The sequence below is a fragment of the Oryx dammah genome, unplaced genomic scaffold, assembly GCF_014754425.2.
Source record: "Oryx dammah isolate SB20612 unplaced genomic scaffold, SCBI_Odam_1.1 HiC_scaffold_29, whole genome shotgun sequence".
NCBI lineage: Eukaryota > Metazoa > Chordata > Mammalia > Artiodactyla > Bovidae > Oryx > Oryx dammah.
This window is the reverse complement of record NW_024070213.1, coordinates 44694142-44719410: the sequence shown is the minus strand read 5'-3', so window position 1 is coordinate 44719410 and position 25269 is coordinate 44694142. Positions and strand designations below refer to the sequence as shown.

Below are 25269 nucleotides of genomic sequence, written 5' to 3'. Positions count from 1 at the left end.
CAAACACCAGTCTGTGGATGGTGACATCAGAATACCTGGGTATCATGGACCCCCAACCTGAGAGGCTCTGATTCTGGAGACTTGGAGCAGAACTCTGCAATGGCTAGTTACCGAAAGCTTCTTGGGAGATTCCAAATAGCATAGCAACTAGGTCTAGAAGCCACTGTTTGTGTGATGATGTATGCCTACCAAGAGCAGGCATTCAAAATATTTACTTGGCTCTTTTCACCCAGGCCCGGTTTCCAATTTTCTGTGACAAGGATACCAGTACTCATTGTTTGCAGTGACAAAGAAAGGAAGGAAGAGAGGGAGGGGAGATAGAACCACTTTAAATTCTACCAACAGGAAAATGGCTTAATATTCTGTATTTTATTCACACCGTGGAAGATTAAAGAGCTGTTAACTAGAATGACTTAAAGTTATGTCTCCATGCAGAGGGACCTCCCTGAAGGTTCAGATTCATTTGGTATAATTTTGACACCTTTAAAGAGACTCATATTTTAAACACTGCCCGTAAATGTGTCAATGCAGACTACGGAATAAAATGATGGTTCCTATAGTTAGTGCTTCCAGTGAGAACGGAAAAGAAGGGAGAGGAGCTTATGCAGTCCTTGTTGCCGCTTGAGAATCCGTCAAGTTTTGCTGGATCTTCTCGTTTTTCTAACCTAGGCTGGGAGATTCTGGTCGTGAATTTTCGCAAATTTTAAGCATTGCCAAATAATGAAAACTCTTCTACAACTTAAAAAACAAAAACACCATTTGGGCTAAGAAAACATCCCTGGAATCCCAAGTCTGACTTTAGTCCTAGAGGCGTTAAGGAGACCAGAGGTGGATTATTTCTGATTAATCCCCAACTTGTTTAGGTGTGAGAGCGGGGAGGGCAGGAGGGCAGCGCCCCCTCCAGACGCTAGGGGACAGCAGGCTCACACCCGGCACGTGACCACACCCTGCTTCTCAGGGACCTATAGCTTCTTCCGCCCGTGGTCGGAAAGGGGTCATTTCCTCCTGAAAAAGGCTTAAGACGAGTAACAGCAAGGTCCTCCCCTCCGCCATCTTTGCGCCCCGCCCCGCCGCTTCCTCGCGGTCAGTTTCGCGCCAAATTGTCCCGCAAGCAAAATGGAGCCCGGAAGGAGGTTATCCCGACGTCCTGCGCCCTGCAGCCAATCCCCTTCAGCAGTTTCTTTGGAGGCGGGACCTGCAGTCACAGAGCGGTCCAATCGCTGGCCTCGGGGTCTCGGCGAACCAATGAGGGCGCAGCAGCCGCGGCGTCCAAACGCTGCATCTGGTTTTTCCCGCGAAACGCGGCAGTGGACCGTGGGGGTTCTTGTGTCTGCTGTTCCGGGGATCGCGGGAAGGCAGAGGTGAGGCTGGCGGAGCTGGGGAGTGGGCCCCTCGGAGCCAGCCCCCCGGGGGACGGCCGGCGTCTGCATTTGGGGCGCAGTAGGGCCGGGCAGTCGTGTCTCATGGGAGAGCTGGGGTCGAGGTCTGGGAGGCGGAACTGGGCTCACGTCTGCCTCACACTCGGAGCCGAGGACCTGGGTGTCGGAGGGGACGCCGCACGCCCTCATCTGCCTTCCAGTCTACTCCATCTCCTTGTTCCGCTTCAGGTGCAGTCATGTCGGGCTTCGACGACCCCGGCATTTTCTACAGTGACAGCTTCGGGGGCGACAACGCGGCCGATGAGGGCCAGGCCCGCAAATCGCAGCTGCAGAGGCGCTTCAAGGAGTTCCTGCGGCAGTACCGGGTGGGCACCGACCGCACCGGCTTCACTTTCAAGTACAGGTGCGTGCCGGAGCGGGACAAGAGGGGAGATGCGGTCCCAGCGGTGCTAAGTTCCACTCGCTGGGGCCCCGCACCCCATGGCGTTTGGTTTTGTACATTTCATATCTGAAGTTAACTTGAGTGAGTCACCTGAGCCCTTTGGTTCTTTTCCCAGGATTTGCTTCTATTCATCTGTTTCTTATAATCCTTCTATGTTATGCCGGCAATACTTTGTAAAGCGAGTTATCTTCAGTTCTCTGGAGATGGTAGTTATGCTTTACCTTACTTGCTCACTCACTCACTCGTTCCAATCAGTCACCTTCTATTGATTGAGCACCTGCTGCATGCCAGCCACTGTTCTAGGTGGTGAGCTGCAGCACTGAATGAGCTGGGCAAAGCCCTTGCTCCTAGTCATTATACAGTGGTGACATCCCACCAAATCCTTGTAGGCCCTTAAATGCAGACAGCCTGAATTTACAGGTCCACACTTGGGCCTGATGCATTATTAGCTCAGTGACTTCCAAGTGACAGTCTCTCTGAGCCTCAGTTTCTTCATCAGTAAAATGGGCATAGCCACTCCTGCTTTGATTTATTCATGTACCAGCTGACACTGACCATCTGTGTGCCAAACCCTAGGGTACAAAGATGAAAAGATTCATACTACTTGCCCTCAAAGAGCTTTTGAATCAGTGGGACTGAAGCGTGGGCATGCCCAAGTAAATTACAAGGTGATGATTGTCTCAAAGGGGGAGTGTACAAGAGGAGTTAGGGGAGGCTTCAGGTGATCTAGAGCTGAGAGAAGAGTATCTGGTGTGGAAGGCATTTCTGATAGCAGGAGGTGCATGCATGGGCAGTATGGGGTGGCCTGTTACAAGGGGCTCTCAGAGCCAGACTGGCTGTTGTATATGGCTCTGGACATAAGGTAGAAAGGGATGAGCCTGAGGAGGTCAGTGGCCCCCAAAAGTGTTTTTGGGATAATAGTCTCATGGGATGCTCTGTAAAAAGAGTCTGGTGGTTGATAAGACAGGCATGGTCTCTGCTGCCTTCGATTGCCAGGTTTCAGCTGTGTGCCTTGTTAGTATCAGAGAGGGTTAAAGGCTCCAGGGAGTCCAGTGAAAGGACTGGTTTGCAGTGGGAGTCTCCCAGACTCGTCTGTGAACTTTGAACTGTTCTTTGATGACTTGTGTTGCTTCCATGGAGCTTGCTTTGGAAGATGCTTCTGTAGGGGCATGGGGGATGGTTTACTGGGTTATAGCAGATCCACCTGGAGCTTGATGTGTTTGGGAAGCTGGTGGTGGGGCAGTGGTGTGGGAGCGCCTCTGTCAGTATTGCCTCCTCTTCCCTGTGCCCATCCCTGCACCTACTCCAGGGATGAACTCAAGCGGCATTATAACCTGGGGGAGTACTGGATCGAGGTGGAGATGGAGGACCTGGCCAGCTTCGACGAGGAGCTGGCTGACTACTTGTACAAGCAGCCAGCCGAGCACTTGCAGCTGGTAAGTGGGACCCCTGCCCTGGGACCCTTGCCCTGGAACCCCCAGGCCTGGCCCTGCTCTGGTCACTCACAGCCTGTCCCCTCCCCATCTCCAGCTGGAGGAAGCTGCCAAGGAGGTGGCTGATGAGGTGACCCGGCCGCGGCCTGCTGGTGACGAGGTACTCCAGGACATCCAGGTCATGCTCAAGTCGGACGCCAGCCCGTCCAGCATCCGTAGCCTGAAGGTGGGGCCCCTTGGAGGGTGGTGGTGGTGGCTATGTGCATGGAGGGGTTTTGGAGAGAGACCTGAGTGCCAGCTGTGCTACCCTGAGCAACTCACTCAACCTTTCTGAGTCTGTTTCTGCCTCTGAAAAATTAGCTCCTTGGACAAATGCTTGCTGAGCTCCTTCTGTGGGCAGGACATAAGTTGGGTCCTGGAGGAGCAGTACTGAACTCAAGGACAAGCTTCTTTTCCTGGGAGACTGGATAAATGGTTAATGTCACCCACGATAACTGTAGGTGACTGTGAGAGCAATGGGAGAAATTGGGAAGTGATGAGAATGCATAGGGCCCCTCTGGAAAAGATAGAGAAGGCTGCTTTCCAGAGGGGATATCTGAGTGGAGACCTGTGGGTGAGAACGAGCAGTGTGCAAACAGCTGAGAGGGAACACGGGCTGGGGAGAGGAGGGCAGGGCATAGCTAGTGTAAAGCTTGCAAGGTGGGCCAGGGCGTGTACCAGGCTGAGGGAAGGACGGTCAGTGTGACTCGCGAGTGATGGGGCCATAGGAAAGCTGGGCAGGGCCCGTCTGCCATCCAGCAAACACTTTTTGAGTGGCTACCTCACACTGGATGCTGGGTTCGACTCTCATTGTAGATAAACGGTACCTGATTCCGTGGAGCTTATAGTGAGAGAAACAGACAAGGAGCACTGAGCTGGTTTCAGGTCCCAGGACATGAGCCATGAGGAAGGAAAAACAGGATCAACGTGAGGGGCCGGGTGGCGGTTGGAGAAGGCCTCTCTGAAGAAGTGGTGTTGGGACGAGTCTGAGGGATGATGACCCCCTCTGACAGCTCAAGGGAGGAGTGTTCCGGGCTCAAGGAGAAGCAGGTGCACAGGCACTGGGGTGGGGATAGCAGCCGTCTCAAGGGACAGACATGGGGCAGATGGCAGCCACTGTGGCTGGACCCCAGGGAGTGAGGGCAGGGGAGGGGAGGGGAGGGAGCAAGTAGAGAGCCAGGTGGCCAGGGGCTTCAAGGCTGTGGAAAGGAGTTCAGATTGAGAGCTAAGTAGGAGGATGGGCTGATTCTGTCTTTAAAAGCTTCCTCTGGCTGCCAAGTGAAAGGAGAATTTATAAAGCAGGCGGGAGTGGGACCCAGAGGAGTTTCCTGAGGAGGACGTGAGGGTTGAACGTTGAGTCTTCTGTTAGAAGGTTGTGAGAAGCAAATGACCAGATGACCGTGCCTGTGCCTGGTGAACTCTGGGCCCAGGTTGTGCCACCAAAAGGCCACGCACTGGCCTTTGCTGGAGCCCTCGTGTCCTGCTGCGCAGTTCAGGTCCCCTCAGACCTTCCTTGGTTGGCACAGTGGCACGTCTTGTTACAGGAGCAGGGCCAGGCTGCGGGCTCTTGAAGCTGTGGTGTGTGCTAGCTTTGTCTCTGCGCTGCACCAGGCTGGGGGGTGAGGGGGGAGACGCAGGTGGGCCCGCACTTGAAATGAAGCCGAGCATCATGTGTCTGCCTGTCCATGGAGGCAGATTTGGGCTTGTTTGTGGTGCAGCTATTCCCTCAGAAAAGCAAACCTCAGCCCCACTTGGACAGATTTCCTCTTCTCAGCCCCATTGGAAAATCCAGTGACTGACCTGCTTGGGTGGGCGTTCTGTTAGAGGAGGAGCCCTCTCTAGAAGGATCGCTTGTCAGGGTGGCCTCGGGCGTGAGGCAGCCCCAGTCCTTTCCAATCCTGGGGGCTCAGATCCCTGCACTCTGTAGGGTGTTTTCCAGAAAGCAAGCTCTGACATGGGTGTCAGCAGTTCTGGGGTCCACTGGGCACATGTGCCCCTGGTCTCAGTCACCAGAGAGGGCCAGCCTCCTTCCTGCTCCCCTCTCCACCCCACTGGCTTCAGAGGGGGCATCAGCTCGAACCCGTAGCCTACCTGCCTGTCCCAGAACACCTGCTGGAAATAGGAAGAAAAGATGATGATAAAAGGAACTTTTCTTGTTTTATTTTGCTTTTTATTATAAAAATGCCCCACACACAAAAGTAGTGAGGGGGCATCCCTGATGGCCCAGTGACTAAGACTCTGCTTCCAGTGCAGGGGACTGGGCTTCAATCCCTGATAAGGAAACTAGATCCCACATGCTGCAACTAATATATACATATATACACATACATACATATATATATGTATACACTAAGTGCCACAATTAAGATCAGGCAGTACCAAATAAATAAATAGATATTTTTTAAAAAGTAGCGAGAATAGCGTAATGACCCCATCTGCCTCCATCTGGGTTTAACGGCTGTTAATATTTTGCCTTCTTGCCTTTCTCCTTTTTTCTGCTGAAGGATTTTAAAGTAAATCACAGACATGCACTTTATGCCTAAATACTTCAGCAGACATTAGAATAGAAGAGACTCCTGATACGTGATCTTGGGCGTCCCTGGCTCCCCTCACCCAGCCCCCTCCCTGTGGCTCTGTTGCAGTCGGACACAATGTCCCACCTGGTGAAGATCCCGGGCATTGTGATCGCGGCCTCGGGAGTCCGCGCCAAGGCCACCCGCATCTCCATCCAGTGTCGCAGCTGCCACAACACGCTTACCAACATTGCCATGCGCCCCGGCCTGGAGGGCTACGCCCTGCCCCGGAAGTGCAACACGTGAGTGGGCTTCACGGGCCCTGTGGCACCCTGGGGGGTGACAGGGAGATGTGTGAGCCGAGATGTGAAGGATGAGGAGGAAGCGCTGCAGCCAGGAGGGGCTGGGGCCGCGGCGTGCCCATCCTGGGTCCTGGGTTTGAGAACAGAGTGGTGTCCCCCTGCCCCTCTGTGGTGGTGAGTTCTGTCCCTCCAGGGAACCCAGGCAGCCTGTACAGGGGGCCGAGGTGGGGAGTCCACTTGCAGTCTTCAAACCCTGGCTCACTGGGGCAGGTCTGGAGCGGAGGCCCAGGAACATGCCAGGCTCCTTGGTTTACATGTGGCCTATGGCTGTGTTGCCTGTGGCCTCGTGGCCCACAGACGGATATGTGTCTCTGGGTTCTTTCAGAACATGATTGCTGACCCTGATCTTCAGGGCCCTCACCCTTTTCTGGCTTCTGGTCCCCTCTGCTTCCTAATCTCAGGCTTAGCCACACTTCTCTTTTCTACACTTAATTCCTTTTTGATCTGGGTTTTTGAGTACCCTGAGTGCAGAGGGCATGCAGATGTGTGTTTCCACTGAACCCCAACCTCCAGTCTGGCTACCTGCCAGACACCCCCATGTGGCTGTCTAACACTGGTTAATGGGAAAGCCAGGTTCCAAGCAGGCCTCCCCAACCCTAACCCCGTGTATTCCCCCCAGCAAGCCGCCCTCCTCTAGTGCCTTCCCCGAGCTTGTCCTGGAGACCCCGAACTTGGCACTGGCCAGGCTTGTCGCTGACTTGTTTGATGGGTTCCCTGGGCTTGGGGCTCTGGGGGTAGCTCTGGTGACTCTTTTCTCCTCTCTCCTTACAGGGATCAGGCTGGGCGCCCCAAGTGTCCACTGGACCCGTACTTCATCATGCCGGACAAATGCAAGTGCGTGGACTTCCAGACCCTGAAGCTGCAGGAGCTGCCGGACGCCGTGCCGCACGGGGAGATGCCCCGGCATCTGCAGCTCTACTGTGACCGGTGAGTGGCCCCCTGGCTGTGCCCCCACACCAGGCCAGGGCTGTGAGCAGGCTGGCTGGCCACGCCTCCCGCCCCTCGGTCGGGGCCACATGTGGACCCCGAGTGCAGTGGGGAGCAGGGAATAGGGCTGGTTATGGAAACTTGCTCTGTGTCTGGTGCTTCCTCCAGGCTTTTCCTCCCCTTGTCTCCCAGTATTCTGCAGGAGCAGGTCAGTTTCACTTGTGACCAGCTCCCTGGGTGGAGGGGTCTGGCTGCTGCCGCCTGCATTCTTCCTGCAGAGTCTCCCTGGCGCTTTTAGAACCGGGAGGCCTGAGGCGGCACAGCTGGAGGGGGAGGACCCTCTTCCCAGGCTGATGCCCGCCCCTGGCTTTCTGTTAAGACTCTTCTTGGATGTTGCTGGGTAATCGGAAAGTGGGGAGGGGGTGCTGGGCTGGCCCGGTCCCCTTCCAGGGAGCTGGGAGGGTGGCGTGGAGATGTGGACAGGGCTTCTTCACCTGGGCTCACGCACCCTGATGCCTCAAGCAGGTAGTCTGGGCAGTCGTTTTTCGGACAAGGGGATCCACAGGTGGTTAGCTCTCTCAGCGACACTGGAAGGTGTAGAGGTCAGACTACTGAGCAGGTGGCACGAGCTCACTGAGCCTCAGTCTCCTCACCAGGAAAATGGGGACAGTGACGGGCCTTAGTCTCTCATCACTGATGGGAGATTTAAAGTAGAAAATGCATATGAAGTGTTTACCACAGTTCCTTCATACAAATTAAGTATTTGGTGGGATTATTAGTGCAGTCTGGGGTTAGATTTAAAGCTGAAGTGGGATCTGGGAAGAGAGGAGTCCCAGAATGTTAACAATGACAGTGAGGGTCCTTTAGGGATGGGACTCTATTTTGCCTAATGCCCTTCTGGGTCTGGTACCTCACTTGATCCCACCGTAACCCAGCAGGTCAGGTCACTTTATCAAAGCCCTCCAGGGTCAGAGAGGTGCAGGGACTTCTTCGAGGTCACACGGCTCGTGAGTGGCAGAGCACGAATACATGCCCCCGCGTCCTGTCCGTGCTGCACTGGGGCATGGTTCTGGCCGGAGGGGCTTGGAGACTTCCTTGTTGCAGCATTTTTTTTTAAAAGAGGAGATTAAAATCCAGGTGCAAAATGACTTGCCTGAGCTTTGTGGAGCTGTGAAGAGGCAAAATGGGGAGTGGCCCTTGCAGGGAGGCTGGGAGGGCCTCAGGAGGAAGGCTTCCCCTGAGATGGCTGAGAGGAGCCTTGCAGTGCTTCTGACAGCAGGCCAGGTGGAGATGGGGACCCTGAGGAGCTGGGGGTGGGCCTTCTGACCTACCCAGTCAGGCCGCTGCTACTACCAAGGATTGTCGTCCTCCCAGCAGCTGTGCTGTCCAAACGTGGGCTGGGTTGTGGTGAGAGGGCGAGAGCCCTGGGGCAGGGTGGTGGCTAGAGCCAGATGAGCCTCCTGTAGAGATGCTGAGGTGAACGGCGAGCTTGATGGGATGGTGGGAGCCAGGGGCTCTTGCCCCCACCAGACTCTCACCTTCTTCCTCTTCCTCCCCACCCTCCTCTTAGGTACCTGTGTGACAAGGTCGTCCCTGGGAACAGGGTCACCATCATGGGCATCTACTCCATCAAGAAGTTTGGCCTGACCTCCAACAGGGGCCGCGACAGAGTGGGCGTGGGCATCCGGAGCGCCTACATCCGGGTCCTGGGCATCCAGGTGGACACAGATGGCTCCGGTGTGTGGGCTTTGGGCCAACTCCTCTTGTCCCTCCCCGGGCCTCCTCCTAGTCCCCCTGTCTATACCCCCGCCCCTACACTCTTCTGCATGGCAGCCAGGGAGAGTAGTGCTTTCATAACTAAAGATACCTGTCACTGCCCTCAGCAAGATAGAAGACATCCCGGTGGTCCCTGAGGGCCCCTCTGATCTGGCCCCTAACTCCTCACCCTCTCCTTCCACTTCCTCCCCTTGCTCACTGGAGCCTGCAGCACATAGGCCCAGTCCTCAGGCGAGAGGTGGGGTCTGTCTGTGCTCAGACTGATGCTCATGCTGCCCAGGGAGGCTCTGGGCTGGGAGGGTGGGCCCTCATGCACCCACGCCCCCTCTGCCCACCCAGGCCGCACCTTTGCTGGCGCCATGACCCCACAGGAGGAGGAGGAGTTTCGGCGGCTGGCCGCCCTCCCCAATGTCTACGAGCTCATCTCCAAGAGCATTGCTCCCTCCATCTTCGGGGGCACCGACATGAAGAAGGCCATCGCCTGCCTGCTCTTCGGGGGCTCCCGAAAGAGGTGGGGGTCCAAGCCTTCCCAGGTCCAGGGAGGGGATGGGTGACTTGCCCCCAGCAGGGCAGCTGCCGGATGGGCAGGACGGGAATACTCTTTCCATCTGCCTGGGACCCTCCGTCCCGCCTCCTACTCTCAGGCACCTTTCTCACCTCCCAGGGTTGCTGTCAGCTGGCAGGGGGCCAATCCATGCCCTCCCTGCAGAGCAGTCCCTCCGATCCTGGGTAGGTGGGCCAACTTGGGGAACGTGGCAGATACAGTGGAGAAAGCGCTGGGCGTGAAGTCTGGAGACTGGGGATTAAATCTCTGATAACTACTTACTTACTGTGCAGTTTTAGGCAAGAGACACCACCCCTTTGTACCCAGATGTCCATATGAATATGACAGAGGGAAGCCTAACACTCGGGACATCCTGTGTCCTTTTGAGATTCTGAAACAGTAGAGATATAAAGAGTGATAATGTTACTGGCATCTACCAGTTACTGAGTTTTACCATATGCCAGACAGTTTTCTGAATGTTTTTATCTGTTTGCAACCCAGTCCCCAAGTTAGCCCTATAAGAAAGCTATGGTTGAGCCCATTTCATAGATGAGGAAACTGAGGCATAGAGCATTAAAGAGACTGATAACAGGCACATGTCCTGGCCTGGAGCCTGCCCTCGTGGTGTCTGCTCCACGGTACTGCCAGCGGTGAGCTGGCGGCTCCCATCTCTCCAGCTGGGGCACATGTTTATCAGATGCTGTCTGTGTTTGCCCGAGCCCAGCTCTTGGTGTCATTTCCTTTGACCCTCCCCTCTCTGGATGGCAGGTCACCACAGAGGAGGCTAGGAGATACAGCTGGCTAGGAATGTGGCTCTCAGGCCAGAGCCCCCGCCTCCCACCTACTCCAGGGCTCATGACGTGGTGGGGCGGGAGTGATAGCCAGACTGCTGTGACCAACCAGCCCTCGCTGGATTCTCCTGTTGCTCACCTGGCCTTCCTACCCATCTCCCCAGGCTCCCAGATGGCCTCACTCGCCGAGGAGACATCAACCTGTTGATGCTGGGGGACCCGGGGACGGCCAAGTCCCAGCTGCTGAAGTTCGTGGAGAAGTGCTCACCCATCGGGGTGAGTGTCCCAGATGACCTCTGCCTGCCCTGGCTTCCCCACAGGGATGAAGCTGCAGGAGGGGCCACGGGGGAGAGAGTCAGCCGGGTCCCCTGTGTGGTGATCAGCACATCTGGGGGATTGGAGTGGGGTGAGGATGGCTGCGTGGTCTTATGCAGGGAAGCGTGGCCTCTGGGTAGACGTGGGGTGGGCCAGGTGTCCTCTGCCAGTGCTGCCCGGCGGAGACATGTGGACTCCCAGCTGTCAGCCTCGGGGAGTGTACATTTCCTAGTAGCCTCTTAGGAAAGCAACAGAAAGTGGTGATGGGGTTCCCAGATAGCTCAGTGGTAAGAATCACCCTGCCAACGCAGGAGACACAGGTTCTATTCCTGGGTCGGAGGGATCCCCTGGAGAAGAAAATGGCAAACCACTCCAGTATTGACTGGGAAATTCCATGCACAGAGGACTCTGGTGGGCTACAGTCTGTGGGCTTGCAAAAGAGTCAGACATGACTGAGCACACAAGTATACAATCTTAATTCTGTTTAATCTAAGCGGTGTAAAATGTTATTATTTCAGTGTGTGGTTTAACATAAGAGAACCTGAAGAAGTTACCTTGCATTCTTTTTAGCACTAACTTTGAAATTCCTGTGTATTTCATACACTTAAGCACACCTTGCTTAGGACTTGCCATAGTTCAGAGGCTCCTTGGCAGCATGTGGTTCTCAGGTCTCTACAAAGATGATGGTACTCAGGGTGGGGTAGCCTTTTCGGAGAGTCCGGAGTCCACCTTACTGGGAGGGTGTCACTTCTCTCGGCCTCAGTTTACTGCTCAGTGAGCCCAGCTCCTGGGGGCTGATTCATGAGACAGCTGGGCTCAGGTGAGTGATGGATGTGAACAGCTCTGGGGAGAACCTCCAGGTCAGCTGCGGCTGGTGGCCCCCCATCAGAGGAGGAACGCTGAGATTTTCTGTGCTCTGCACCCCGCTGTGATGTGTGACCCTGTGTGAGCTCCAGCTCTGGGGGCCCCTTGACTCACCGGGGTCAGAGCCTGGGGGCTGTGTTGGGCCCTGACCCTCCCATTGCCCTCCCATTGCCCTTCCCCAGGTGTACACGTCTGGGAAAGGCAGCAGCGCGGCCGGCCTGACAGCCTCAGTGATGAGGGACCCCTCATCCCGGAACTTCATCATGGAGGGCGGGGCCATGGTCCTGGCCGACGGAGGGGTTGTCTGTATTGATGAGTTTGACAAGGTGAGCCTGGCAGGTGAGGGGGTGGCTCAGTTCTGGTGGCACCTGGTGGCCGTGGGCTAGGGGTGTGAATGGCAGAAACCCCCTTTGATGACGTAGAGACCTCCCACCACTATAGGGATGTAACTAAACCTCTCTGAGCCTAGAGAGTGGGGAGATGAGAGCCAAGCCCACATGTTATGCCCATGACTAGAGGTGACTTGGTTCCTGCCATTGGCTGGCACCGAGTTGGAACTTAGGAACACTAGCTCCTGTAGGGTGTCCTGCTCCCGCTGCACCCCAGCCCCCTCGCCTGGGGCTGGTGGACATTCCTCTCTTCCACACAGATGCGAGAGGACGACCGTGTGGCAATCCACGAGGCCATGGAGCAGCAGACCATCTCTATCGCCAAGGTGAGCGCCCTCCCCGGGGCCCGCCCAGCCACAGGGTGGCCTGGCCCAGCCATGCCCAGGGCGCTGCGAGGGCTGGGCCCTGGCCCCACCCTCAGGCTGTCCCGAGCACTCGGCCTCTGTTGACTGCAGCAGTGGTCCTGGAATCGTGTGTGTGTGTGTGTGTATGTGTGTGTGAGTGACCTGAGAAGGCTGTGAGCCTGAGTTCTCATTTCTCTCCTCTGCTGCCCCCACACTCCCTTCTCAGGCTGGCATCACCACCACCCTCAACTCCCGCTGCTCCGTCCTGGCTGCTGCGAACTCGGTGTTCGGCCGCTGGGATGAGACAAAGGGGGAGGACAACATCGACTTCATGCCCACCATCCTGTCCCGCTTCGACATGATCTTCATCGTCAAGGATGAGCACAATGAGGAGAGAGATGTGGTACGTAGGGCAGCGGGCTCCTCCCAGGCCTGCAGGTCACGGGTGGGGGAAGGGTGGGCAGACTAGGGGCTTCAAGGGTCCAGAGTCCTGGCTACCAGATCAGCCTGTCAGTGGGCCCCCAAGGAGGTGGGTTGCAGACTCCAGAAACACTACACTGGGGGTCACTGGTCCTGCCTCTCCTGTGAATCACGTGCGGTTTGATTTGGGGTCTCTCATTCCCTGGGCGTAGGTCCTTTGTATGTGGAATGAGGGGGTTGACCTTTGATTGCAAGTATTAGAACCCCAGTTCCTTTTAGTCTTTCTGGAGGAACTCAAGGGCTTGTGTTACAGGCAAGCCTGGAGATGCAGGGCCCAGCTGGGTCTGGTCTCAGGGTTGTCTGCCTCTTTCTCACTTGGCTCAGCCTCCCTGGGTGGAGGTTTGTTCTCAGGCAGCCTCGCCCCACCCCGGGGCGGCGGGGAGGGCCCTGGCAGCTCTGGATGTTGTCTTACCAGCTAACAGCCCCCAAGGAGAGAAGGGCCACCTCCTCTCCACTGGTTCTGGCCCTGGGAGCTCTCCCTCTCCGCCTGCTCAGCTCGGTGTCGGGACCTGGCTCAGGAAGGCCTGTGAGCTGACCCTGGGTCCCCTCTGCCTCCTAGATGCTGGCTAAACACGTCATCACGCTGCATGTGAGCGCACTGACGCAGGCCCAGGCCGTGGAGGGCGAGATTGACCTGGCCAAGCTGAAGAAGTTCATCGCCTACTGCCGCACGTGGGTTGTGGACGCTGGCCGCCGGGGTGGGGTTGCCGGTCTTCCCTGGTTGGGGAGAGCCCTTTCAGGTTACCTGAGATGAGCCCTTAGGGTTTAGCTCTTCTTCTTCCTCCTCCTACAGTCACCCACTCCGTGGCTCTTGGCCTCAGCTTCCCCGTTTCTAAAATGAGGCTGGAGGGTTTAGGTGGTCTTGAAGGCGCCCTTGACTCTGATGTGTGGGGAGGCACTGTGGACATGGTCTCTGGTAACGCCTGCCCCCACTGTGTGGCCTTAGGCAAATCAGTTGACCTCTGAGCCTCGCTTTCCCGGGGTGGATGTGCCCTCAGGTTTTTCTGAGAATCACACAAGATGACGCGTGAGCGCTTGGCAAGGCCCTGCGCCAAATAAACACTCAGTGAACAGCAGCTGCAGCCTTAAATATTGTTGTTCTCACAGACTACCAACGGTGATAGTCATACATATAGTGCTTATTCTGTGCCAGGTGTTATTCTGAGCATTTTTTTAATTTTTAAAACTTGGGTAGCTCTGCACAGCTTGCAGGATCTCAGTTCCTTGACCAGGGATTGAATCTGGGCCCTAGCAGTGAAAGCACTGAATCCTAACCACTAGACCACCAGGAAACTCTGATTATTGTATATACATAAGTGAACTTTATCCCTCTCCCCAAACCTGTGAGGTCAGCATATTGTTATCCCATTTTACAGATGGGAAAGCTGAGGCAAAGAAAGGTTAAGTAACTTGTCCAAGCTTGCAGGCAGGAGCTAGTGGAGCCAGGATTTGAACCCAGGTGCCTGGCTCCGCAGGCTTTGCTTTTCACTGCTGTACCAAGGTTCTGGACATGCACCTCCTCTGTCTCTTATTGGAGCTAAAACCTGGGGTGGAGGGATCTTCGAGTGCCTTTCTGACGGGAGGTGAAGTACTGCCTTTGGGTGGATGCCTCCTCACCACTTTTGTCCCAGTGACCCAGTGCCCAGTGGTACCAGGGTCTTCATCATGGTTCTGAGCTCTTCACGGCCCCACCCTTGGAGGCTTGGGCCGTTGTGTGTGAGTCTGAGAGCCCTGAAATTTTGTTCTCCCTTGATGCCAGGTCCCAGGGGACCTTGGGGAGTTTCCTCCCTCCCTCTGGGCTTGGTCACTCAGTCAAGACTCTGCGACCCCACGGACAGTAGCTCTCCAGGCTCCTCTGTCCATGGGAATCTCCTGGCAAGAATACTGGAGTGGGCTGCCATGCCCTCCTCCAGGGGACCTTCCCAACCCAGGGATGGAGCCCAGGTCTCCTGCACTGCAGGCAGATTCTTCACCAGCTGAGCCACCAGGGAAGCCCTGAAGTAGGTGATCTGAGGTTCCCCTAAATCCGTGACTGTCAGCTGGCTTGGGGCGGGGATTGGGGGGGTAGGGGACAGAGTGCAGGTGGATCTGACCAAAAGTCTCCCGCTGCCACCCTTCCCGCCCCTCACCCCCTAGTCTGGCATGTTTCCAGCCCCTGGATAGCAGTCACCAGGAGCCTCTTGTGGGTGTCATTGTGCATCTCACCCCTGAATGTGGTGGGGGGAAGCACTACTGTGAGCCTGCCATCTGGTTGGCCCAGAAACTGTGTCTTCAAGCCAGCAGAGGCCAGCCAGGGTGGGTACCCCAAGATTCCTTCCTGCTCTCATGGCAGCTGCTCTCCTCAACCCCTGTCCTGCAGGAAGTGTGGCCCCCGGCTGTCAGCAGAGGCTGCAGAGAAGCTGAAGAATCGGTATATCATCATGCGGAGCGGGGCCCGTCAGCATGAGAGGGACAGCGACCGGCGCTCCAGTATCCCCATCACCGTCCGGTGAGCGGGCTGGGTGGGCTGATGCACGGCCTCAGCTTACAGGGCATGGTGTGCCCTGTGGGGCTGGGACCCACTGCTGATCATTGGTGGTCAGGCTGCTGGCAGGGACCACTCCCTTAGGAGTGAAAACAGTGGCCTCCCTACTTATCTGTATCTTTTGCTTTGTTTATTGTTGGGAAAACCTGGAACCCTCTCTTCTGAATTCTGTCTAGCGTCCCCCATTTTAGGGAAACCTGAGGGTGAGAGAAGGTCCTGGGATGGGAGTCAGGAGACCTGGTCCTTGCCTCCTGCCCACCGTGTGATGGCTGAGAGATTGCTTTCCTTTTCTGGGTCTCAGCTGTCTTAGTTGTTAACTCTCTCCACTGTGGTGAGTTTATACAATTAAGTGACTAAGAGCTTAAACCTACCTCATTTGAATCCTGTTTCCAGCACTGATTAGATAGAAGTGGGTTTTGCTCTATATAATGGAAGGTCCAAATAAAGTCACTTAAGTAAATTGGGAGTTTATTTCCACCTTAGGTGAAAATGTTTGAGGGCAGGTAGTCTAGGATTGTGTGATGGTTCTTCAGTCATCAGCAGCAATTTGGGTTCCTTCAGGCTCACCTTTATTCTCATTGTCCAATGTGGCTGCTAGAACTCCAGCCATTATCCCTGCATTCCAGGTGGCAGGAGAGGGAGGAAAAGAAGTGCCTATTTTTTTAAGGACACTTACTAAAGTTCCCATAAAATGTTTGGACTTAACAATATACTGGCCACATCTTAGTCACACAGACATATCTATATGCAATGGAGACTGGGAAATGTCTTGTATCTGGGTACCATGTACTGGAATAGAAGTTGGGGTTCTGTTGCTAAGAGAGATGGATCACGGGGACAACCAGCAGCTTTCCCTGTGAAGGGGCTGGACAGAAGAGGGACGGTGGACTGAGTGCACCCTGGTGTCCCATTGCTCTCACCCAGGCAGCTGGAGGCCATCGTGCGCATCGCCGAGGCCCTCAGCAAGATGAAGCTGCAGCCCTTCGCCACAGAGGCAGACGTGGAGGAGGCGCTGAGGCTCTTCCAGGTGTCCACGCTGGACGCCGCCTTGTCTGGCACCCTGTCAGGTGAGCAGATGTGGGGAGACAGGCCGGGTGGTCCGTGGACTCTGGGTGGGGGCTCATGCTGGATGCCTGCTGTGCTGGTTGCTTCTCTGCACTTGCTGAGGTCTCTGTGCTTCCTCCTGCGAAGAAGCCACCCCCCACCCCTGTCCCCACCCCCACCAGCCATTTTCTTCCAAGATGAGAAGAACAGCCTCTTGAGACCCTGGAGCACAATCCTCTTAGGCCCAGTCCGTTACTAGGGCTCACAGTTCTATCATTGGTTAAGAACAGCACTCACCAGCCCTGTGTGTTGAGTTGTAACCATTTGAGTGCTTCCGACACTCTTCCTCTGTTTTACTTACAGCCACCCCCAGAAGTCAGTTTGGGTGCTTAGTCCTTTCCCTGTTAGAGATGAGAAAACTGACACCCAGAGAGGCCTTTTCACGGTGCCCAAGGTTGGTTGCCATTCTCCCAGCTAGAGTGCGGGTCTCTTGACCCCGAGTCCAGCATGGCTCAGGCTGCCGTCAGTCCTGCCACCTGCTTCAGGCTAGGCCTCTGAGCGGACTTCCCAGAGCGTTGACTTTGTGCCAGGCTCCCCTGGGACAAGTGTGTTCCCTTGCCAGCAGACAGGGCTGAGTGTCTGCCGGGCTGTTTCAGGTGCTAGGAGGGCAGGAGCAAGCAGATCTCTTGAGTCCCAGCTTGCAAGGCCCCCTTTCTCCTGGGGAGACACACCAGAGGCAGACATGCCAAACTCAGGGAGCTGAGAGTGCAGAGGGGAGAATTCCAGCAGGTTGGGCGTATTGGAGAGGGGTGGGGCTGTGTCCCCGTCAGGTGGTCCAGGATGGGCTCTCAGGAGGTGGCAGAAAGCGAGGATGGGCATGAGTGGACACCTGGCTCCCTGGGGTGTGGGAATGGGCCCCTGGGTAGAGGAAGGGCTGAGTGGCAAGACCCCAGGGACAACAGGCTCAAGGGCCAGTGTGGCTGGACCCAGGGAGGTGAGTGGGGGCTGATTGCCTCTGCCCTCCCCTTGGTGATGCCGACTCAGTCTCTGCCCTGGAGGGGCTTCCTGTCCCCTGAGATATTTGGTTATGGGGGAGGGCTCCCTCAGATGTTTGAGGGCACAGGGTGGGTGTGATTTGGGGCAGGGTAATTAGAGTTGGGCTTTGCAGGCTATATAAGAGTTTGCCTTGTGAACTCATTTCAACTTAAAGCCTTGAAGTCCCTCTCAGCAGCTTCTCCCCTCCCACCTTGCTCCTCTCTGTAGCTGAAACACCAAGGCGTCTGCAGGCCTGGATCAGCAGAGGAGACCCCATTCCAGCAGTTGTCGGAAATCAGGAGCTGCTTGCCAGGGCTGCTTGGGGTGCCTCACTGATGTGGTCTCCAGGACAGCCTGCATGCTCCTGGGTCACTACGGGTCCCCTCTAGCTTTCTATCCTGACGTAGCCGCCTCCAGGAAGTCTTCCTGACTTGTCTACCCACCTGGGGCCCAGGTGCTGTCCTCAGCTCAAGGCCCTCCTCACAGCCCTCCAGTAGCTGCTCCACTCAACAGAATCAGGAAAACCTGGGCTGTGCCCTCCTTCCCGTGGGACCTGGCCACCTCTGGCCCCCCCCCGGCCATGTCCCTGGCCCTACGACTAGGTTTTGAATGAAGTGGGCACGTTTCCCACCTCTGAATCTTTGCACCTGCTGTTCCCTCTGCCTGCCGCATCCTTCTGCTCATGTCTGCCCTGTCCTTGACTCCAGGCCTCTGTCCGTCATCATGCTCAGACCCTGGCTGTCCCCGGGCTCCTTCTCTGTCTTCCTCTCATGTTCTCTCCGGGGCCTGGCTGGCTCTTCGCCGCTGTGGGCAGACTGAGGTCCCTACCCAGCGACCCACCTCCCTTCTCGGACCCACAGGGGTGGAAGGCTTCACCAGCCAGGAGGACCAGGAGCTGCTGAGCCGCATCGAGAAGCAGCTCAAGCGCCGCTTCGCCATTGGCTCCCAGGTGTCTGAGCACAGCATCATCCAGGACTTCACCAAGCAGGTGGGCCTGCAGGGCCGGGTTCCCACCCACCCTGTACCATGTCCTGCACTCAGCAGGCAGGCTTGGGATCGGGTAGGAGCGGCTGTTCCTGGGCCCAGGCCTGTCCCCAGTGCTCTCCACTCGCGACATTCTCTGTTGCATTAAGGGGAGAGGACCGGGGTCTGAGGTTCTGCTGGGACCTCCCAGGCTCCCCCAGCCCTTTGTCTCTCCCTTCCCCTACTTGTCTGCCTTTTGTGGGGTTGGGGGTGCAGAACCAGAGGGTGAGCCTTCCAGCCTGCTGGGGACAGAGCTCTTGATCCCATAGATGGTGGAAGGGCCTTCTAGAGGCTATGGGGAACTTGTCACCATCTTTGAAGTCACATGGGCAATCTAGTTTCTGGGCTCAGCTCCCTTTTGTGTATGTCCTCTCCTCTTCATCCAGTTTATGTGGTAGGTGGTACCCCACTCATTCGAGGGGTGAGCAGACCAAGACTTAGAGGAGTTCAGGGATGTCAAGAGTGGTACAGAATCCGCCTGCCAGTGCAGGGAGACTCAGGAGACCTCCATTCAATCCCTGGGATGGGAGGAGCCCCTGGAGGAGGAAATGGCAACCCACTCCAGTATTCTTGCTGGGAAATCCCATGGATGGAGGAGCCTGCTGGGCTCCAGTCCATGGAATAAGTGACTTAGCCTCTCTGTGCCTTAGTTTCCTCCCCTGTAAAATGTAAAATGATCACGTACCAGCTGCTCAGGGATGTTGAGGGGTGGAATGAGTGTAAGTATGTGAAGATTTAGAACAAAGCTTGGTGTGTAGTAGGTGCTTAGGAGGGGTGAGCCCATTTAGGATGCAGAGTGGTAGGTTGTGAAGGCTGGAGGGTTCCCATGAGCAGGGGGTGCCTGGGCTCCCGAACGGTGGGGTGTCGGGGTACGCCGCTCACCCGCCCCGTGTCCCGCAGAAATACCCGGAGCACGCCATCCACAAGGTCCTGCAGCTCATGCTGCGGCGGGGCGAGATCCAGCACCGCATGCAGCGCAAGATCCTCTACCGCCTCAAGTGAGCCTGCGGCCGCCGCCGCCACCAGCCCTCCTCACGCTCTGGACGGAGGGACCCCGCCGCCCCCTGCCTCGCTGCCTCTGGAGTCTGCCCTGGCTGCAGACCCAGGAAATGTGCTTCTGGAAATTTATAGAAATAATAAAGCCGTGGTGTGTTTGTGGATATCTGTGGGTCTCTGCACCTGGTTGCGAGGACAGGCTTTGGAGGCTGCAGACCTGGGTTTCTGACCTGCCTGTGCCCCTTGGGCTCTGGGCGGGGCACGTGCTATGCGCACTGGTGAGAATCAGCAAGACCCAGAGTATAAGGGTGCTTAGGAGAGCCCGAAGCTGCTCCACAGCAGCTAACGTGGTCAGGAGCTATGGTTCTGCATCAGACTGGCCGGATGCACTGAACTGTTCCACACCTCGGTTTCGTCATCTGTACATGGCGGTGAGTTCCCAGGGATGTGTTTAGGAGCAGAGGCCTGCTGGCAGTGAATGTCCAGAAGGAACCAGGCAGTGTGCTGAGATTGATCCAGGCATTTGGATCCAGGCACCTGGATTCCCTCCTGGCCTTAGAACAAAGTAGGTAAGAGAGGGGTACTGGGATTCAGTAGGCTGGCTCTCTCCCGGTGGGCCACCTCAGACTGTGTGACCCTGAGTGGGATGCCTGACTTCTGTGGGCCTGACACTTTTTTTTTTTAAGCAATTGAAATTGTATTTTTATCTTGTGAATTTTGGCTGTGCTGGGTCTTTGTTGCAGTATGCATGCTTAATTGCCCTGTGGCATGTGGGATCTTAGTTCCCAAACTGGGGGATTGAACCCGTGTTCCCTGTATTGCAAGGTGGACTCTTAACCACCAGACCACCAGGGATGTGTGTGTGGTTTTTTTTTTGACGTTTCATTTTCTTCTAGTTAGCATCCACCACATGTAACTAGACGCTTTGTTTTCTTGTCATGAGAAATTTAAAGATCTTTCCTCTTGGCAACTTTCACATACCCAGTATATCTCATAACTACAGTCACTATGCCATACATTACATTTACATGAATGTATTGTGTGCCTGGAGGTTTGTGCCTTTTAACCCCCTTCACCCATGTGTTGTCCCTGCCGGCACTTAACCCCCTCAGCCCGTGGACCATCTCACCTCTGTTCTGTCTCTGAGCTTGGTATTTTTTGATTCCACATGTAAATACAGTCATGCAGTATTACTTTCTGCATCTGTACTTTGGATATGTACTTTGCCTAATATAATGCCCTCAAGGTCCATCCATGGCATGCATGGCAGGATCTCATTATTATTTTTTAATGGCTGGATAGTATTCCGCTGTATGTATGTGTGACATTTTTATCATTCTGTCGATGAACACAGGTTGTTTTCGTACCTGGTGTACTGTAGATAATGCTGAAAGGAAAATGGGGGTGCAGATATCTTTTTAAATTAATGTGTCGTATTTTCCTCAGATAAATACCCAAAAGTATCTATCTGTTGGATTATATAGTAATTCTATTTTTTGCTTTCTGAGGAACCCCCATACTCTTTTTTTCCCCTTAGTACCTGTCTCAGTTTACCTTCATAGCAACAGTATTCAAATGTTCCCTTTTTTCCATGTCTTCACCAGCACTGTTTTTTGTTGTGTTTTTGCTAATAGCCCTTCTGACACGTGTGAGGTGATATCACTATAGTATTGACTTGAATTTCCCTGATGATCAGTGGTACTGAACAGCCTTTCTGAACCTGTTGGCCATCTGTATGTCTTTTGGGAAGGTGGTTATTCAGATCTACCCATCTTTTAATTGGATTGTTTGGGGTTTTTATTTTTTGCTGTTGTATGAGTTCTGTAGGTACTTTGGATATTAACTTGTATGTTTCTCCTGTTCCATAGGCTGCCTTTGCATTTTGTTGATCCTTTTCTCTGCTGTACAGAAGCTTTTTAGTGATATTGCCCCACTTGTTTTTGTTTTTTTTTTTTTCCTTTGAGTGTCAACTTCAAAAAATTATCACTGAGACCAATGTCAAGGAGCTTACTGCCTATATTTTCGTCTAGGAATTTTATGGTTAATGTTAATGTTTAAGCCATTAATCCGTTGCGTTAATTTTTGTGTAAGGTGTAAGACAGTTTTCTTTCTTTTGCATGAGGCTGCCCAGTCTTTCCCACACCATCTATTGAAAGAGACCGTCCCTTCCCTGTTGTATATTCTTGGCTCCTTTGTTGTAAATCAATTGACCATAGATAAGTGGGTTTATTTCTGGGCTAGCTGTTCTGTTTCATTGATCTGTGTGCACCTGAGTTTTATCACTAAATGGAGGTTGTAGGAGTCATCACCATGAGTTGTGAGGTTTGAGTAGTAGAAAGCACTAATAATAGTAATATTTGAGAAAATCAGCAATGCCATTTTTTTGCTCATTATTTTGCTTAATTTTGAAATAACAATTTGAGTATAATTTGTTTTTAAAAAGGTAGAATTCACAAAACTAAAAACAAATCAGTTCATTCACTCAGTTGTGACCCCATGGACTACAGCACACCAGGCTTCCCTGTCCTTCACTATCCCCTGGAGCTTACTCAAATTCATGTCCGTTGAGTCTGTGATGCCATCCAACCATCTCATCCTCTCTCTCCCCCTTCTATTGCCCTCAATCTTTTCCAGCATCAGTGTCTTTTCCAACGAGCTGGCTCTTCACATCAGGTGGCTAAAGTACTGGAGTTTCAGCTTCAGCATCAGTTCTAATGAATATTCAGGGTTGATTTCCTTTAGGATTGACTGGTTTGATCTTGCTGGCCATGGGACTCTCGGGAGTCTTCCCCAGCACCAGAGTTCAAAAGTATCAATTCTTTGACACTGAGCCTTCTTTCTGGTCCAGCTCACATGTGTACATGACTACTGGAAAAACCATAGCTTTTGAGTGTGTAAGGTATTTGATATTGAAAATACATTTGGAAATAGAAAAAAAAAAAGCATGAATGTACCAACATACATTAAACATATTATTCTAATAAATTAGAGGAGTGTTTAAAAATAACCACCATGTAAAAAGGAAGACAGTCATGAGAAATTCAAAGATGATTTGCTTTTCCTAAAAACGTGAACAGGAAGACTTGATGCCTCATTGTGCTCATTGTTGAATCACAAGTGTATTTTTGTGCAACAGTCTTCTGCTGCTTAAAGCTGTTTGCGATGGACGACGCTGTTCCAGGAAATGGAGAGGTGAGAGGGCTAAGTCAGCTTTGCTCTGACTCACCCATGTTCAAAGCCCATTCCTGCTTGAATACTTGGAGGAGCACCTTTCTCACGGCGCTCTGTTGTCTTGTCTGGATGCTGACCTTCTTGAGAGCATCTGAGCACTTCTGTTTCCTCTCAGCCTTTCATCTTGTTCAGGCGGAGACTCTTGAGTGTTCGCTTCATCCATCTTGGGACCCAGCCTTCCATTCCTGTGTTGGAGGAACATCGAGCATTAGTCCTGCAGCACGGCTGGTCTACCTGTCTAGGAGGTGGAGAGGGAGCTTTCTCCTGGGAATGTGCTCCCCGAGGTCTCAGCCAGGGAGGGTTAGTGCCCAAACCATGGGACTTGTAGAAAAGGGATTTTTCCAAGTCCTTCACCCACATTTGAAGCTGGGGTGCACTTGCTCCCCTAGCAGTCATGGCTGCTGTTACAGATGGGGAAATAGGCTTAGAGAGGCCGGGTCACAGTGAGTGAGGGTGGGGTCAGGATCTAAACCCAGCTGGGCTCTGAGCCCACCTGCCACACCAACTTCACTTCAGCCTGGCAGAGGTGTCTGTCCAGGAGAAAGTCCGCTGCCAGCCATGGATGGTCACAGTACCCTGGAGCAGACGCACTGCTGTGGCAGGCCTGGCACAGAGGGACCAAATGGGGGTGCCACTAGCTTGGCTCTGGCTGATGGGGCAGGAGTGGGGCTCATGCTGAGGATGTGAGCAGGAGCGGCTGGGAGACACACAGAGCTGGGCCCAGGGTCTTGGTGAAAATCTGAGAAGGGTCCTAACACACTTTTTATTCCATCCCCAGCTGCTCTCCTGAGACCTCACTGCTCTCAGATCTCCCTCCCCTCATCCAAAGAGAGCCCTCCTGCAGACCTCTTCCTCCGCTGGGCAAGTCCCTTAGTCTCACCTTGCTGTGGGGACTCACTGAGATGCCAGATGTCCCATCAGGCCCATGCCTGGCACAGAGGAGGGGATCCCAGGGAAGGTTGGGTGTCTGATTTTCTCTGCTTTCTGCATTGTTGCCACCTCTTCCTACCCAGAATGGCCCAGCTCTTCTGCTAGTGCCCTTGTTCCCCCATTCATCCCTGACTTCTGTGGGTCTTTGAACTTAGGTTTCCACTAAGAGAACTACCCTGTACCCCCATCTCCAGTCCAAAATCCTGGAGAAAGCATGAGTGAGGAGAGATCGGAGGAGGGTCTGATTCAGCACCTCTGTCTAGGGGTTTGGAAATTTACATCATTGCAGTTGTCCTAAGTCAGATATGGTTTAATCAGCCCCATAGTGGGGCGGCCCCAGTGGCTCAGGCTGTGAAGAATCTGCCTGCAATGTAGGAGATGTGGGTTCGATCCCTGGGTCTGGAAGATCCTTTGGAGATGGGAGTAGCTACCCACTCCAGTATTCTTCACTGGAGAATTCCATGGACAGGAGCCTGGCGGGCTACAGTCCATGGGTCGCAAACAGGTGGCCATGACTGAGCACACACATACTTGCAGTGGCAACTTCTCCATATGATCGTCCCTTGTTAGTTCACACACACTGGATGAAAAGTTTCACAGTGCAGATGTGCTAAGACCTGTTTTATAAAGGAAAATGCAGTGAAGATTATATCAGTCTGGCTTTTTATTCATTGGAAATGAACATGGTCCACGCTTGAGATGTGTTATTTTAGAGAAGTGCTTGCAAATAGCAGCCTAAATGCCTTTCTCTACTTTGTAAGAAATAAAACCACAAAAAATACTGGATTTTAAAAGACGCAGGATAAAAGCATTCTACCTCTAGCTCATGAAAGGAGTCTTTATATTTTTGCATGCCATTGTTGTTCAGTTGCTAAGTTGTGTCCAATTCTTTGCCACCCATGGGCTGCAGCACACCACGCTTCCTGGTCCTTCACTATCTCCTGGAGCTTGCTCAAAGTCATGTCCATTGAGTTGGTTATGCCATCCAAACATCTCATCTTCCGTCGCCCACTTCTCCTGGCTTCAATCTTTACCAGCATCAGGGTCTTTTCCAGTGAGTCAGCTCTTTGTGTCAGGTGGCCAAAGTGTGGAAGTTGCAGCTTCAGCGTCAGTCCTTCCAATGAATATTCAGGGTTGATTTCCTTAAGGATCAACTAGTTTGATCTTGCTGACCAAGGGCCTCTCAAGAGCTTTGTCCACAGTTTGAAAACATCAGTTCTTCAGCGCTCAGCCTTCCTGGTCCAACTCTCCCATACATCACTACTGGAAAAACCATAGGTTTGACTATACAGACCTTTTTGGCAAAGCAATGTCTCTGCTTTGGATGCCATAACAACTTGTATGGTAGTTGTTTTATTGCTAAGTCGTGTCCGACTCTATAAAATATAACAACTTTTATATATGAACTTAAACACATACATATGTCAGTTTTGTATTTGATAATGAAAGATATAAGTGGAAACTTCATGTCTGGATGAGCCAGAGTAGACATTTGTTTAATCATTACGGTCTGGCCAAAGAGTACATTAAAAGGCTTTCAATTACAACTTTTGATAGAATATAGACTAAAAAGAAGGGCTTCTCTTATAGCTCAGTCGGTAAAGAATCTGCCTGCAGTGCAGGAGACCCAGGTTCAGGTCCTGGGTCAGGGAGATCCCCTGGAGAAGGAAATGGCAACCCACTCCAGTATTCTTGCCTGGAAAATCCCACGAACAGAGGGGCCTGGCAAGCTACAATCCACAAGGTCGCAAGAGTTGGATACAACTTAGTGACTAAACCACCACCAGATCAAAAAGAACCATTTTTCACTTAAAATATGAGGCAATAAGGGCATAGTTTTGAAGAGCATGGACTCGGAGCCAGGTGGCCTGGTCTCCAATCCCAGCTC

The 25269-nt window shown here is 53.6% G+C and overlaps 1 protein-coding gene across 1 annotated transcript; it reads left to right on the top strand.

Moving 5' to 3' along the window:
- Positions 1-1250: 1250 nt before the first annotated feature.
- On the top strand, positions 1251-19386 carry MCM5 (minichromosome maintenance complex component 5). Its single transcript, XM_040234763.1, has 17 exons — positions 1251-1361; positions 1608-1782; positions 3131-3257; positions 3352-3480; positions 5936-6108; positions 6940-7095; positions 8666-8832; positions 9211-9382; positions 10371-10482; positions 11568-11711; positions 12035-12100; positions 12345-12521; positions 13158-13270; positions 14958-15086; positions 16047-16189; positions 18062-18189; positions 19125-19386. Exons 2-17 carry the CDS (start codon positions 1616-1618, stop codon positions 19224-19226), a joined length of 2205 nt encoding a protein of 734 aa, XP_040090697.1. The 5' UTR covers positions 1251-1361; positions 1608-1615; the 3' UTR covers positions 19227-19386.
- The last annotated feature ends 5883 nt before the right edge of the window (positions 19387-25269 follow it).